Raw genomic sequence first — 15,353 nt, 5'->3', positions numbered from 1 at the left:
GAACACTGCAGAGATCGCCTCTGCGTGGAGCTCTGCCCCCTGCAGAATACGAATTACTTCACGCATGACCATGCAACTTTGTGTTCCTCAAACAAGGATTTGGAAATATTACTATGCAAAAGGGCATAGACGTAGTCCCAAAAAAGACAAAAAAGTCTAGGGCGGGGTACTCTTGAGACAAAAAATGATATAACATAAAACAAATGTAATATTGAGAAAATTAAAACTTAACGTTTATTATTACCTAAAATGAAACTCTCTTATACCATGAATTGTAATGCATGACTTAACCTAATAGTTGCATATGAGGGTATATACGAGAGATAAAGAAGAAAAATATATATATGATCAGGATCAAACAATTAATAAACCTTGTGAATATAGCAGTCAATGGTTGCAGAAACACATAATATACATGTGTTTAGATATCTTCACTCATAGGTATATAAACCTATATGTATATCTTTATAATCACTGAAAATACGTAGCGAAAGTTAATGAATACAAAAAGGTAGCAGCCAGATGCATGTAATTTAGAACAAGGAAATAGGCGAAATATATGAAAAGGACCTCGAATCTCTAGTACATAATTGAAACTAGATAGAAAGATTAAACACACCACCTCAAGATATGGAATATATTTATGAAAGTTCAATACTTTAGAGGTGTACCGTCTGTTCAGATATATCTAGCAGAATCACAGTAAAGATGTGATGTAAAATTTAAGCAGCTGTATGGAAAAAACCCTAAATAGACACCTTTACTCCAGTTTAAGGTGTAGAGTACAAATGAAAACATATAATGTTAAATGAACAGATAAATCAGCATACAGAGATGAGTCTGAGTCACCTAAATAGGAAAATGCGGTTAGGTGAGATTAAATAATAACCCGGTGGATAACTAAGCTATTAGTGAATAAATTGAAACTTAAATCATCCTTCATGTGAACCAGAAAGTAACAATCCTGCCAATTTATGTGAACAAGTATCAAATTCCCAAAAGAAAAAATTAATGATAATAAGAGTGAAAAAAGTAAGGTCTGGAATAATTTAGCAAGAGATCACTTCTGCTGTTCCCCATCTGGATCTGATAGGAAATGAGAGAGTGACAATCATGCATAAACCAGATGAAACAACAGACAGCACTTCTACTGTCTGAGAAAGTAGCTGCGTCTCTTCCCCGATACCAGGGGGTCCTTCTCACAGTGCTCACAGTAGCAGGACCACACACGCACCCTACAGCAGCTGTACGAAATACATTCCTCTTACAGGTACTTTCTATCGCTCCTATAGCGCTCTCTCATCTGAGTCCCTTAGCGCTTGACTCTCCCTGCAATGCCACTTGGTATCAGGGAAGAGACGCAGCTACTTTCTCAGACAGTAGAAGTGCTGTCTGTTGTTTCATCTGGTTTATGCATGATTGTCACTCTCTCATTTCCTATCAGATCCAGATGGGGAACAGCAGAAGTGATCTCTTGCTAAATTATTCCAGACCTTACTTTTTTCACTCTTATTATCATTAATTTTTTCTTTTGGGAATTTGATACTTGTTCACATAAATTGGCAGGATTGTTACTTTCTGGTACACATGAAGGATGATTTAAGTTTCAATTTATTCACTAATAGCTTAGTTATCCACCGGGTTATTATTTAATCTCACCTAACCGCATTTTCCTATTTAGGTGACTCAGACTCATCTCTGTATGCTGATTTATCTGTTCATTTAACATTATATGTTTTCATTTGTACTCTACACCTTAAACTGGAGTAAAGGTGTCTATTTAGGGTTTTTTCCATACAGCTGCTTAAATTTTACATCACATCTTTACTGTGATTCTGCTAGATATATCTGAACAGACGGTACACCTCTAAAGTATTGAACTTTCATAAATATATTCCATATCTTGAGGTGGTGTGTTTAATCTTTCTATCTAGTTTCAATTATGTTCTAGAGATTCGAGGTCCTTTTCATATATTTCGCCTATTTCCTTGTTCTAAATTACATGCATCTGGCTGCTACCTTTTTGTATTCATTAACTTTCGCTACGTATTTTCAGTGATTATAAAGATATACATATAGGTTTATATACCTATGAGTGAAGATATCTAAACACATGTATATTATGTGTTTCTGCAACCATTGACTGCTATATTCACAAGGTTTATTAATTGTTTGATCCGGATCATACATATATTTTTCTTCTTTATCTCTCATATATACCCTCATATGCAACTATTAGGTTAAGTATTACCTGTCATGCATTACAATTCATGGTATAAGAGTTTCATTTTAGGTAATAATAAACGTTAAGTTTTAATTTTCTCAATATTACATTTGTTTTATGTTATATCATTTTCTGTCTCAAGAGTGCCCCGCCCTAGACTTTTTTGGGACTACATCTATGCCCTTTTGCATAGTAATATTTTAACTTTGTGTTTCTTCCTGCCTATTAATATAAGCCACGGACATTGAGTTGTCCAACTTACTGGATTTGAACCGTTCATCCTAGGAGAATTAGAGACACCTCTTAAAGAGCAGAAGACCGACGCATCCACCGCCCCTGGAATTGGCTGTCCAGAACGACACCACTCCGAACTCCAAAGTGCCGACCACCTGTGAGATTGTGGGTCTGAAGCCACCACAGCAGTGAGATACGGGTCTGAGGAGACAACCGTATCATCCAATACATGGACAGGTGGGACCCTGACCACTGAGACAGAAGGTCCAGCTGGAATGGACGAAAGTGAAACCTTCAGAATTGAAGAGCCTCAAATGAGGCAACCATCTTTCCTAGAAGGCGGATGCAGAGTTGTACAGGCACTCTCTTCATTCGGGGAATCATTCTGACCATCCGTTGGATATCCTGATCCTTGTCCATCAGGAGAAAAACACATTGAGACACTGTGGCTAGAATCATGCCCCAAAACTGGAGACGCTGTGATGGCATTAAGCTGGATCTATTGTAATTGACTATCCATCCGTGATGAATGAGAACCTGGTGTGTGAAGGATACATGGTCCAGAAGAATCCGCTCCAATGGAGCTTTGGTCAGCAAGTCGTCTAAATAGGGGACAATGGTCACTCCCAGGGATTGGAGGTGTGCCATACTCACAGACATTACCTTGGTGAACACCCTGGGCGCTGAGGCCAGGCCGAACGACAATGCCCGGAACTGATCATGGGACTTCTGGATGGCAAAACGAAGAAAAGACTAATGCGGCTCCCAAATGGGGATGTGTAGATACACATCCTTTATGTCCAGAGAGACAAGAAATTCTGCTGGCTCCAGACCTGCGATCACTGAAAGGAGTGACTACATCTTGAACCTGTAATACGTCAAATAGTGATTTAACTACTTCAGGTTCAGGATATGCCTTACAGACCCGTCCGGCTTAGGAACCACAAACAGATTTGAGTAGAAACCTTGTTGACATTGTTGTACAGGGACTGAACATACCACCTGTCAAGATCCGCTACAAGGGTTTCCTCAGTTGGTAGACCGGGAGACGGGGGGTTAGGGTGGCTAGGAGGCAACTGATGGGGTGTCAAATAATAAATGTCCTCTTTATTGGTCAAACCCAGGTGTTGGCTTGACCTGATCAGAGGTGCGGAGTCTAACCCACTTGGTGGTGTTCAACAGGGACCCCTCCTACTGGGATTTGGGTTTTGCCGCACCAAGTGGGCAGGTTGCTGCCCTCTGGTCAGGTACCTGGGAGTGACTAGGAGACCGGGAGAATAGCGGGAATGAATACGCAGGATAATGAGTGTAAAGAATACGGCGTGAGTTCGTACACTGGACTACAATGAAGGGAACTTGAAACGTGACAACACTGGAGATCCCAGCAGGGGCTTGCACTAGAGTGCATCTCTGATGATCCGGACACAGGACTGTATAGAAGAGCAGCACTAGGAGTCAGTACACAAATGCTGTACAGAGTACACACACACTGGTAATCCAGACGCAGGCACAGGAGAATGACACCTGGAATCAGTACAGTGAAGCTGTACTAAGTACACACGCTGGTGATCCAGACGCAGGCACAGGTACAGGAGAATGACACTTTGAGTTAGTACACAGATGCTGTACTAAGTACACATGCAGGCACAAGAGATTTATTACTAGAGTTTCAGCATATACACAGGTGCTGAATTAGTTAAACTGGAGTTTCAGCACAGAGACATACACAGGAGAACTAGACACTAATTGGTGCTGGAGTTTCAGCACAGAGACAAGTATTGAAGAAATCACTGGAGGAGTCTGATCCTGAGAAGCAATGGAAGGAGTCACTGGAAATAAATAGTATAAAGCTAGGAGCAAATCCAGACACTAGGATATCACACTGGTAGGAAGGAATGTGGAAGCTGGAAAGCTGCAACAGCTAGAATTCACTGGGAGTAGCGAAATTGAGCAGCAGCTTCCTGTTCCTAGAGTCAGACTAAATACCCTTAGGTACTTGGTCATTGGATCAAAATATCAGCTGAGTGACAGTAGGACCACCATTGGGAGAGACTTAGTCAGGTGATATGGACCAAAATGGCTGCGCCCATGCCCGCCACCAAGGGAACCAGGAAGCACGCACTGAAGCCCCTGCAGACCCCGGGGAGAATACTCAGCCCACCACTCACCTCCACCCCCGGCAACTTAACACCTAAGCTCAAGGACACTGGCGAGTAGAGGCCGATCCCAGGCCGCATCCTGACATTACCTCTGAATACAGGAGATGCTGGATCGCTTCCATCCATTTTTGAGTGGGTTCAGGAAGGCCTGTAGTGAAAAAACGCAGCAGAGGTAAAACTGCAAAATTGATTTTGTAACTCGAGTACACCAGATTTTGAATCCAGCCTGCCGAGGACATCTAGGAACCACGCCTCCCTGAAATGCATGAGGCGTGCGTGCACCGTGGGAGCTCCCAGGTAGGATGGGAGCCCTTTATGCTATGGGCTTATTGGCCAGCTTGGGATCCTGACTACGAGCAATGGTCTGCCGACGACCTCTGCCCTTGCTCCCTCTACCAAACTCGGCAGCTCCTCTGGATCATCCACGAAAAGAATGCGGGGCACGAAAGAAGTTAATGGACGGCCCTGCATAGTCACGCCTAAGAGGTGGAGCAGCAGAGGGGAGGAAGGTAGACATACCGCTCGTAGCCTGGGAAATCCATTTGTCCAGCTCTGGAGCAAAAAGAAGGTCATCTATTTCAACCGCTCGCTTGGATTCGGCATGCGCATTCCAAGACCTGAGTCAGAGGGCTCGCAGGGGACTGCATTATAGAAAAACCCGAACAACCCTCTGATAATCAGGGGATGGGGATATACTCACCACTACTAAAGCCATCTGGTCATGCGGTGGGCTGTGGGGACACGGACAGCAGTCTCTATAACAGACCGTGGCGTGGCGTTCCCTGACCCGTCTCAGGTCGCCAGGGACTCCCTCCCGAGGCATCCATGTAGTAGTCTGACAGCATGCGTCTGGAACTTACGGTCCGGATGCTGCCATATAGTAGACAGTAAGTACTCCAGTTGTGAAGAAGGAAAAGTTGTTTCTGCTTCCTCCTGAAGAGCGAGGTTTCATGAGACTCATGGGAAGCTGCAGAGATATGCAACACCTGGCGAACACCGACATTAAGCCATCTACCCCTGGTGAATTTTTATCCTTTAATTATATGGCGCCACAAAGGTTCCACAGCGCATTACACAGTACATAAATGAGCACACAAGAAAAAAACAGTAATAGTAGCACAAAACAATGCAGGACAAGGACATTGTTTATAAACATTGCTGCATACCACAAGCAGCAGTGCATAAGCAACCAAGTGTTAGGGGCAATTGGGGAGTTAGGAGTACATGATACTCTAAGTAAGGGAGGAAAAGCACATGGGGGATGAGGGCTCTGCTCGTGAGAGCTTACATTCTAAAGGGGGAATCAGTAGAATCCTCCTCTGTAAGTGAAGAAAACTCTTCCTCAACCCCTTGCAAGGAAACTTCCGATTAGAAAGCTTCCCCTGACTGGAGTAATGCTAGAACCCTTTGCTTCCTTTGACTACCTAACTAGGACCCACTAGGCCTGGAAGGACACCCCAAAACTCTGGAAGAAGGTGCCAAAACTTTTCCTAAGGAGGAGGAAGCCTGTACTAATCCCTGAACCGACCTAGCCAAATCCTGAGCCCAGGGAGTAACCAGAGATGATGGAGGTACCAGAAATCTGTCTCCAAGAGTTGCTGCAGAAAAAGGAGCGGTGTGTGGCACTTGTCTAGAGGTCGCCAAATGTTGGGATAATTCATACACTGCCCTTGCCAGAGTGGCCACCCAAGCTGGAATCTCCATATGTGGGGCCCCACTGGCAGGAACTGCGCTACCCTAGAGCTCCACAAAGCAGGATTCACAGACTGCTCCCAAGTCAGACCGTGCATTTGGAAACTTTGTCTTGCACTGAGCACAAGCAAATATCTTTTGAACAGCCCCACCATCTTCCTGATTGGGACCCTAGCATTGTCCTTCCCTGTCATCAGTGAAGGAAAAGGAGAAGGGAGCAGAATGCAAGGAGAAAGAAAATGCAACAATCCAGACACAGCAAATGCAAGCTAACAGGCACTAATATGAATAAAGAATCTCCCTAGCATACGTACAATAAATTCACACACAGGCCATCCCACATGTACAAACACCACAATCCTACTATGGTATAGAAGAGCTATTAGGAGGGGGCTAATGCTGCGCTGTGGAGTTGCTGGACACTGCACCTCTATGTGAAATAAGGAAGCCTCTATAATGGCGGCTCCCGGCTTCTTGCTGCTCCCTCAGAGGCTGGGATTCTGCCCTGGCAGGCTATTTTGGCAGGCAGTGCTGGCGTGCTGTCCTGTAGACAGCAGAGGGGAGTGTTACAGCTGCTGCTTCCTTCTAGTGGAGCCAGGGATCCAGTGCCTGTAGTAAATACCTCAGAGAGGCAGCCTAACCATGCTGCTGAGCAGTCGTTCTGGCCCCATCCCTTTCCACTCCAGGACCTGGCCGCAGCACCCATGGGACCGGAGGGGTTAACCAACAGCGACTTAGGTTGCGGGACCATCCGGAGATAGACCTTACTCACCGTTACCGCAAGCTTCTGGTACACATTGGAGCCAGTGTGTCTTGGGACACTGTGCTCAGGAAACCCGGACACTATGCTAAGCAGGAGCCTGACAAAATTTGTCCGGCTTTAACAGGCACGTAACCAAAACGGAGGTCAGGTGGGGTATAGAAGGGAGCCAAGTCTTCAAGATTTAAAATGCCAGCCTTCATACACCACTCACTATACCCAGTGTAAACCAGTGTCACCCATGGAGTTAGGAAAGATTAATACTGGCATAGAAAACTGTTTTTGCATACAATAAGTGTGAGCATTTTGTGTGTCACTCACTATATGCGCCATGATGCTAAGCTTGTGCAGGGATGGCTGTCTGTTAAAGAGAACAATATCCCCATCTATGAGGTGTCTCTCCACTGTGTCTCCATATCTCAGCTCCTGAGCTATCTTCTCACGGTTACCGTACTTCAGGAACCTGCCAGAGCAAGTTGGGAGATTAGTTCTTCTGCAATTATTAAATCAACACACATCCAGAATGTCTATTGTTGTTTCCTAACAAAGGTTTATTTTACTTTGTAGTAACTGCAAACATGACAGTCACATTTAAAGAGCAGAAAAACATAGATCATGTGGCCAGGCTACATAGAACAGTGATTCCTGAACTTGTCAGCTATAAAGTAGTACATGTGGATGAAACCTGCAGCAGAGGGAGTATGTGGTTGGGTTTCGGGAAACTCTAGCAGACCTGGTACTTGAAACAAATAATGTTGTTTCATTAGAGAACCAATGAGCATCGAGAACATTTTAAAAGGGTATGCAGTTGATGTCATGCACCTTAAGTTTGAAAACAATGAACTCTGAATCCTTGAAGCACTGCTTTAGGATCAAAGGAAACAAAATAATCCCACGACTGTCCATGCAAGTGCCCTCCCCCCCAAAAAAGGAGTAACTGTGCACCTTGGCAAAACCATGTTGCAAGCAGGTGGGGCAGAACTGAAATGCGCAGCAATAGCTCACAAATGTCCAGCATTTGTGAGCTTTAAGTAAAAGTAATAAGTATTCAAACTGCATGCAAAAATAAATAAATATATTTGCTCCCCTTGCATTGCAAAGTGGTTTGTCTAGGTGCAACCTCTTTTTTCTTTGCTCCAAACGCTAAATCAGCATCTCTGGGTTTACACAGGATTTCAGGGGAATCTGACTTTTTGTACCGGTAGAATATATCTGCTTTGCTCTGCACCTTTCTTTGCTTGAGAATAACATAAAAGTCATAAATCAGAAGCAAAACAGCCTTCCATTCTCTCAAGCCACTATACTGTCCATGGTTGTGATCAATGTTCAGAAGATGACTACCATCAGTGTGGGCAGTCAATCTTTAATCGCACTAGCATCCAGTAACACTGGATGTCATTTTAAAGCTGTTCCACTGCCTAGGAAATATTTTCTTAAGATGCTGGCAGAGAATGGATGACCACTTTAAAACAGCACTACCATCAAAAACAGTATATTCATAAGGTGCTCCTGATGGTCTTTCCAGTCTGTAACAAAAATATGGAAAATCAATAAAGCTAAAAATCATTAAACGATTGCAGAGTCGTAGCATGAAAGAGAAGACTGATAAGTTGCACACTCTTGACAATGTCTAAAGTAGTACTGGAGAAGGTGACAGTTGAGGGGACTAGAGGCCCATTAAGTACATATTTTCCTAGGTAGTGGACACTAAGTGGGCATCCATTTTTGGACAACCACAACAGACTCCATCCTCTACCATATAGTTATACTGTAGGTGAAGGCAGCCACTGTGTAATGGTGCATACAAACGTGACAATTAAAATGCTCGATATGAACGATAACGATCATATCGTTTATATCGTACATTTTTTGGTCCCTTTCAACCCACCAACGATATCGTTCATCGTCTGTGCATGCAGGCCAACCTGATAGATATCGACCAGGTTACTATAGGGAACCGCGATCGTTGATGGGTTGGTCATCGATATCGATCATCCATGACTCCGGGAAGGTGCAGGACGATCAGTCAGCGATATCGTTATCACTGACTGATCGTACAGTGTGTACGCACCATAAGCCAGTGTCCAGGAAAAGCCGGGTACACATTACATGATGCGTCTAGCCGGCCGACCCACAACGCATTGAATGACATATCGACATCCGCAAACATGTGGTCGTTCATCAAATTGACAGATTGAGCAGAATGTAGGCTCGAACTGTCGATAGTGGGTACACACTAGCCGATATGGACAATATGTTGGCCTGATGCACTGGATCGGGTGACATGTCGTCTAGTGTGTACACACCTTAAGAGATGAATAACAGCTTGTACTATGTGCAATGAGTAACAATGGAAGGATCACATTATTGCATGCTTTCATATACATAGCCCAGCTCCCAGCATCTGGTAATTGTTTAAGGGGTTACAGATCAGGGAGAGTTCTCATAATACATTTTATAATGGGGATTTGCAAGGCATACAGATATACAAGGGGCAAATGTCTGGAAGTCCCTTCAAACTATGTACATGTGAAATTTTATTGAATTGGACACTGAATGTGTATAGAATGTGCATCTCTAAAGTTATTAATTCGCAGCCACAGATCACTAAGAGCCAAACTCTAACACTGGCACAAAGGAGGTGGTGTACAGACAACACAGGAGAAACACCTTTTCATTTGGGTATGTCTCTGTTGGATGAAGTTAGCTCCTGGATGAGCATCTGGCCCGTTCTGCACCAATTTTCGCATAAAATGGATATTTGCTTTGTTCACCTGCATAAAATAGTACATAAAAAACATAAGCAATGCACAAAAACTGGCCACACAGGTAGAAATGTTGTATATAAAATCACAGAAAGTCATTTCAGAACAATACAGGTAAGAAGTTCAAAAAAGTTTGTATTTTGCTCTCCCTCATATTCACAATACTAAGGGTTATTTTTTTTTTTACATTTTTCATTCCTTTATAGTCATGTTACACAAATGATCATGGAGCACTGTATAAAAATAAATACCAAATTTAGATTACTGCATAGTAATTAAAATTTTAAATGTGGTCTAGTATATTTTAGGGCTTTGTGCTTTATTATAAACAAACACAAAGTACCAAGCAACTCTGCTAATAAATCCCATACATATATGCAAAATAACATGTAGATCAGTTACATTTTTTGTCTGTATATCTATATCTCATTAGCGCTCCCCCCCCTCCTTTCATTTTTCAACCATTTTTACAATCCTGTCAAACGGTTTAAAGGCCAACTAAAACACTAATTCTATGCATTGGCAGATATGCAATGGAATTCAAATCTCACAATATGTGGTATATTAAGTATTCATGAAGTTGAGTGTAAAGTCTTGTTACACCACCAATTTCTAAAAAGCAATTGAAGTCAATCATTCAAGGTTAATAGAAATAATGCAGTAAGTAAATGATGTCCAAGGGTAGAGCTGTAGCAGGGCACACTAGACAGGCCCCACCTGCCCCCGGAGCATACGATGTCATGACAACACAACGCTGGGGTAGCAGGAACATGGGCAACTGTACGCTGCAACAGGGTACAGTCAGGGCATGCACTATTGGCCTTGCACACTGGGCCGCAGCACCCGTCACAGTCCCCTTGTAACGACCCTGCCTATGGCCATATATAGTTAAAACATTTTCAGACAGGGATAGTTAAAGAAACAAAATCTTAATGCATGATCACCTTTTCAGGAAAAGTCAGTATTTTAGCCACATGGACAGGAACAGCGACCTCATCGATACGGAGGTTTGGGTCCGGTGAGATAACTGTGCGGCCAGAGAAGTCTACTCTCTTACCAGAGAGATTCCCTCTGAACCGACCTGTAATAGAAGAACTCTGTGACATAACCAAAGCAAATGGGGACAGACTAGATGGGCCAAATGTCTGCCATCAAATTTTATGTATCAGAGCTCCCAAAGAGTGGAGAAGTGGACAAGTTGCTACATCTCCTCCTAAAGGCGCATACACACTGGACGATGTGTCCAGTGAGCGACATCGGCAGGGTTGGGACCGGCGGAGGTGCCGACAACGGCAAGTGTGTACGAACGACGGCGCGGGGGAGGGTCCATGCGGACGAGATCACTAACAATATTCCCAGATTAAGCTGCATGACAAGACGACTAGGGATATCGTTAACGACCCGCGGGAGCGTGCATCGTCTGGCGTTTACTGCATACACACCGAACGATATATACTTAAACGATATCATTCACAATTATCGTTCAGTGTGAACAGGTCTTTAGTCCTACTAATCACATTGAATTAAAATGTTCTTCTAGTGAATGTAGCCAGTAAGATTGTAGTTCTAAATTGTTCAGGCTGACTTGGGACTTCCACATGATCCAGAGTAGTCTCTGGCAAAAAAAATAAAAACAATCTATACAGCATAACAGTAATTTGATGACAGTTACTAAAAAGGATTAGGGAAAAAAAATATATAAATAATATATGATACATATGACAGCAACAATAGTTGACTGCGTACTGTGAGTGATGCAAGTATCTTATATTCCTAAGAAAAATCCAAGTGGGGAATCCAATAACCCTGCGGCCAATTGCCCACAAAGGCAAATTCAATCAGCAGGGTTTACCCCAAGACGTTAATACCCAGAGGTGGACTTTTCCTCTTAGATTCAGGAGCTGTGAGAAGTAGTCGAGAAAAGGCACCCTGTAGGGTTTAACACACAAGGAAAATCCATAGTTTATGCACTTTACGATGAATCAATGTGTTAGCACGCGTATCCATAGTTTATGCACTTTACGCTGAATCAATGTGTTAGCACGCGTTAAACCCTGGTTTCCTGGGCAGGGATAATGCTAATTGCATTGCATTTATCTGCACGTCGCGATGAATTAGCTGCAGGGCATATCCTACGGCTAATTGAATACCCCCACCCTCCCCAGGAGTCTAAAAGAGCTACTGTACTTTGTTACCTTGTTTCCCCTTTAGCCTTTGAACAAAGCCACGCGTCCATTTTTTGGGAGCCATGTTCATAGGGATGCCAGAGAGCTCACTGTTGATGTAAAGAGCGCACTGCAACTGCAGGAAATCCCAGTCCTCAATTATCATCTGAGTTTTAGCTCCCGAAATCCTATGCTGAAAAACAGAACAAAACATCTTAATGTGAAAAATAAGAGGTCATTAAAATTATTTTAACATTACTGTTCTTATTACAAAAAGAAAATGTGTACCTTATTCCCCTCCCCCATTAGAATGTAAGCCCTCTTGTGCTTCTCCTTATACTTTCATCTACTCCTCACTCGGGTACCTACCACTTATGCCGTGTTATTTATTTCAGTGTTATGATCGCTAATGCTGCAATGTATATAAACCTTGTCCTGCATTGTATTGTACTGCAAGTCACTTATTTATGTACTTTGTAAGGCGCTGCTAAACACTTGTAGTGCCATATAAATAAAGGATAATTATAATAATAATGATATCAGAATTTGACAGATGAGTTAAAAAAAAACAAACAAACTGCAAAACACAGAGCACAACTGAACAAGTAGATACTCACTTTAACATAGAACAACAGGACAAAAATTTAGTTTTTTTTTTTATTCTCACGGTGCAATTCATTTCTCTGAATCCATTAGGGAGACACCCTCCAGTTGATGGAGAGGACAGGAGACAAACTGCAAACAAGCTTTGATTTTTATAGCAGTGCCAACTCCAGCAACAGCGCCCTCTACAGACCAAGGCTAGCAGTGTCACCCCAAATAGATTGAATGACAGGGCAAAGTCACAACTATGGGGCTGAAAACAAAAATGCACGATTTCACAGTCTAGCAAGTTATCTCTCACTGCATAATGCTAAGAAAATACATGTTGGATGTATGAAGCTCCATATCGGAGGAACATTTGACATCATAATCTCCCGAAATCAGTTTGACAGAAACCTCAAGTGACTACTGTAAAATGTTGAGCACCCAAACTCTTCCTACTATCCCTACCTCTGTAGCTTTCTTCTTCCTGACTAGCACGAGTTAAAGGGTCATTTCCTATGGCAAGATCAGCATACATATTCTGAAGTAAGTTGTGCTGCTGTAAACATTGGTCATCTGATTGGCTACAGGTCGTTCTATCCTTGCCAACTACAAAACTGAAGGCATACGGATGAGCTGGGTAACAAATCTGTTCCGACCTAAAACACACCTCAATACCGCAGCGCAAGGTCATTCATAGCTTTGCAGTTGCAACTGTTAATGAATGAATGCAGGTTGCAATAATGAGCATTTTTGGCAGCTGTGATCTCACTTATGCAAGATTTAGTTCTTCACATAGAAATGATTTATGTATCTTAAGCTGGGTACAGAACTATACGGTGTGTGTACCCAGCGACTGCACGATCCAGTGAATGCTGGTGCGATGTATCACTACATGCTACATATAACAGCACAGCGTCATTCACTGCAGATGGGACAACGCGATGAACGACGAATCAGACGTAAACACTATACGATACTATACTTAATCACGAGAGAAAAAAAAAAAAGGAAGCAGAGAGCTATATACTGTACAAAAGATTACTCACCTTCTTGATGACATCATTCAGAAATATGATTTCTGTTAACTTCATAGTGAGGTCATCTTCATTGGTGCCAGCCTTTAAGTCACTCACAACCGATGGTCGAATGCAGAGTGGAGGAACGAGTAGCCTGGTGAGAATAAGGTCACAAGGCTTACCAGCTTCTGCGTTCATAAGTAACAGAGGAATATCCTCAGCAGGGATCCGTCTTAAGAGATTCAGCACTACAAGCGGGTTTAAATTCTCCTGCATGGACAGACAACAGTTATGGTACACCAAAACAACCAAGCAACGGTTATAGCTCATGCCTAACTGGAGCCCTAAGTGACAATTTCTATAGGCTCTTTCCTTTTAGCATGAAAACTGCTCTTAGTACAAGACACCTTCATACGGAGCAGTAAATCAATGACTGCTGACTGCACAGACTTTATGTTGTGTGTTTCCCACAGGCTTAAGTAGAATATTGAAACAGAATACGGGGCCTGATTCAGACCCACTCGCAAGCGGCTGTCCGCTCGCAAGTGGGTCGATGGTGTGCACTGCGCATGCGCACGACGGAGGGAGCTCCGTGGTGCGCATGCGCCAGACGCGACGAGCGAAGGACTTTCCTTCGCTCGTTGTGTCTGATCAAAGGGGGCGTGCTGTCGATGTTGATTGACAGCACGCCCCCTTTGGTGGGCGTGCCTCCCAGACGGGGGCGCTCCCAAGGGAACGCCTACCGTAGGAAGCCGGCCCACTGACATCACTAGTGATGTCAGTGGGAGTGATTTTGGCTCTGATAGAGCCAAAATCACTCCGGGCCTTGTGGTTGAGAAACTCAACCGCAGGCTCCGGCTCGCAGTGGCGATGGTCGCGATGGTCAAGACCATCGCGGCCATCAACCTGCAAGCTCGTATAGGCTGTGGGTGGTGACCCACAGCTATACGAGCGTCCAGGAGGACGCTCCATAATTATGGAGGACGGCCCTCATTCAGAGCGTGCGCTTCTGTTCAGAGCGTCCGCTTCTGAATGAGGGCCACAGTCACTAATCCTAACTATCTGGTATAGAAGTGGACCATATGAAAACACAACTTTGAGGCAGGGGGGTCAACGTCGAAGGGGGGGGAGAATTTTAGCTGTTTGGGTCGGGCTCAGACTCCATCTTGCTTCTGAATGTTGTTTTCTCCATGTGCATGTCCTAGTGCTATGTATTAGATATAGGAGATGTTCAGAGCTATCCTGAACCCCTTCATGGGATTCTCAAAACAGCGCTTCTGTAATAATGTGATGCAAATGTATGCACAGAATAAGCATCTGTCCAACGCTTATTTTTCTTTAAATTGAACAACCAGATGGGCTTCCGAATGTAGCCTTTGGCTTGCAATCTCACATGGTGCAAGGAAACTAAGGGCCTGATTCAGAGCCGCTCGTAAGCGGCCGCTCGTTCGTTCCGAGCGATGTTTGCACAACTGCGCATGCGTACGGATCTTAATACGCATGCGCGAACCAGTCAGTGCGGACGAAAATCGTTTGTTCGCTCAATAGAGGATGCCAGCTAACTAACAGGGGAAGGTGCTTGAAAACAGGGAGTGGAGATCAGAACGCAGGCGTGCTTAAAAGGTCAAAACGGACGTTTTATGGGTGTGCATAATTAATACAGCAGCGTCATTGACCACGTCACTGAGTTATTTTATAGTCAGAAAAGCTTGCAAGATTGTGGTAGCAAAAACCAACCACAAGAATAGCG

At 43.6% G+C, this 15,353-nt stretch overlaps 1 protein-coding gene across 2 annotated transcripts in view; it reads right to left on the bottom strand.

Moving 5' to 3' along the window:
* Positions 1 to 15,353, bottom strand: part of POLR3A (RNA polymerase III subunit A) — a 74,997-nt gene that overhangs the window by 53,383 nt on the left and 6,261 nt on the right. For both annotated transcript variants that reach the window (XM_088474937.1, XM_088474938.1), the window contains exons 6-10: positions 13,634 to 13,873; positions 12,030 to 12,192; positions 10,779 to 10,915; positions 9,740 to 9,843; positions 7,391 to 7,532 (exon numbers count right to left, since the gene is read on the bottom strand). In XM_088474937.1, the coding sequence (XP_088331063.1) occupies positions 7,391 to 7,532; positions 9,740 to 9,843; positions 10,779 to 10,915; positions 12,030 to 12,192; positions 13,634 to 13,873 (786 nt within the window). The remainder of the gene's footprint in view (positions 1 to 7,390; positions 7,533 to 9,739; positions 9,844 to 10,778; positions 10,916 to 12,029; positions 12,193 to 13,633; positions 13,874 to 15,353) is intronic.

Source organism: Taudactylus pleione, unplaced genomic scaffold (assembly GCF_031769625.1).
Source record: "Taudactylus pleione unplaced genomic scaffold, aTauple2 ptg000157l, whole genome shotgun sequence".
Taxonomy (NCBI): domain Eukaryota; kingdom Metazoa; phylum Chordata; class Amphibia; order Anura; family Myobatrachidae; genus Taudactylus; species Taudactylus pleione.
The sequence above is the reverse complement of the archived record's forward strand: the minus strand, read 5'-3'. Positions and strand labels throughout refer to the sequence as shown.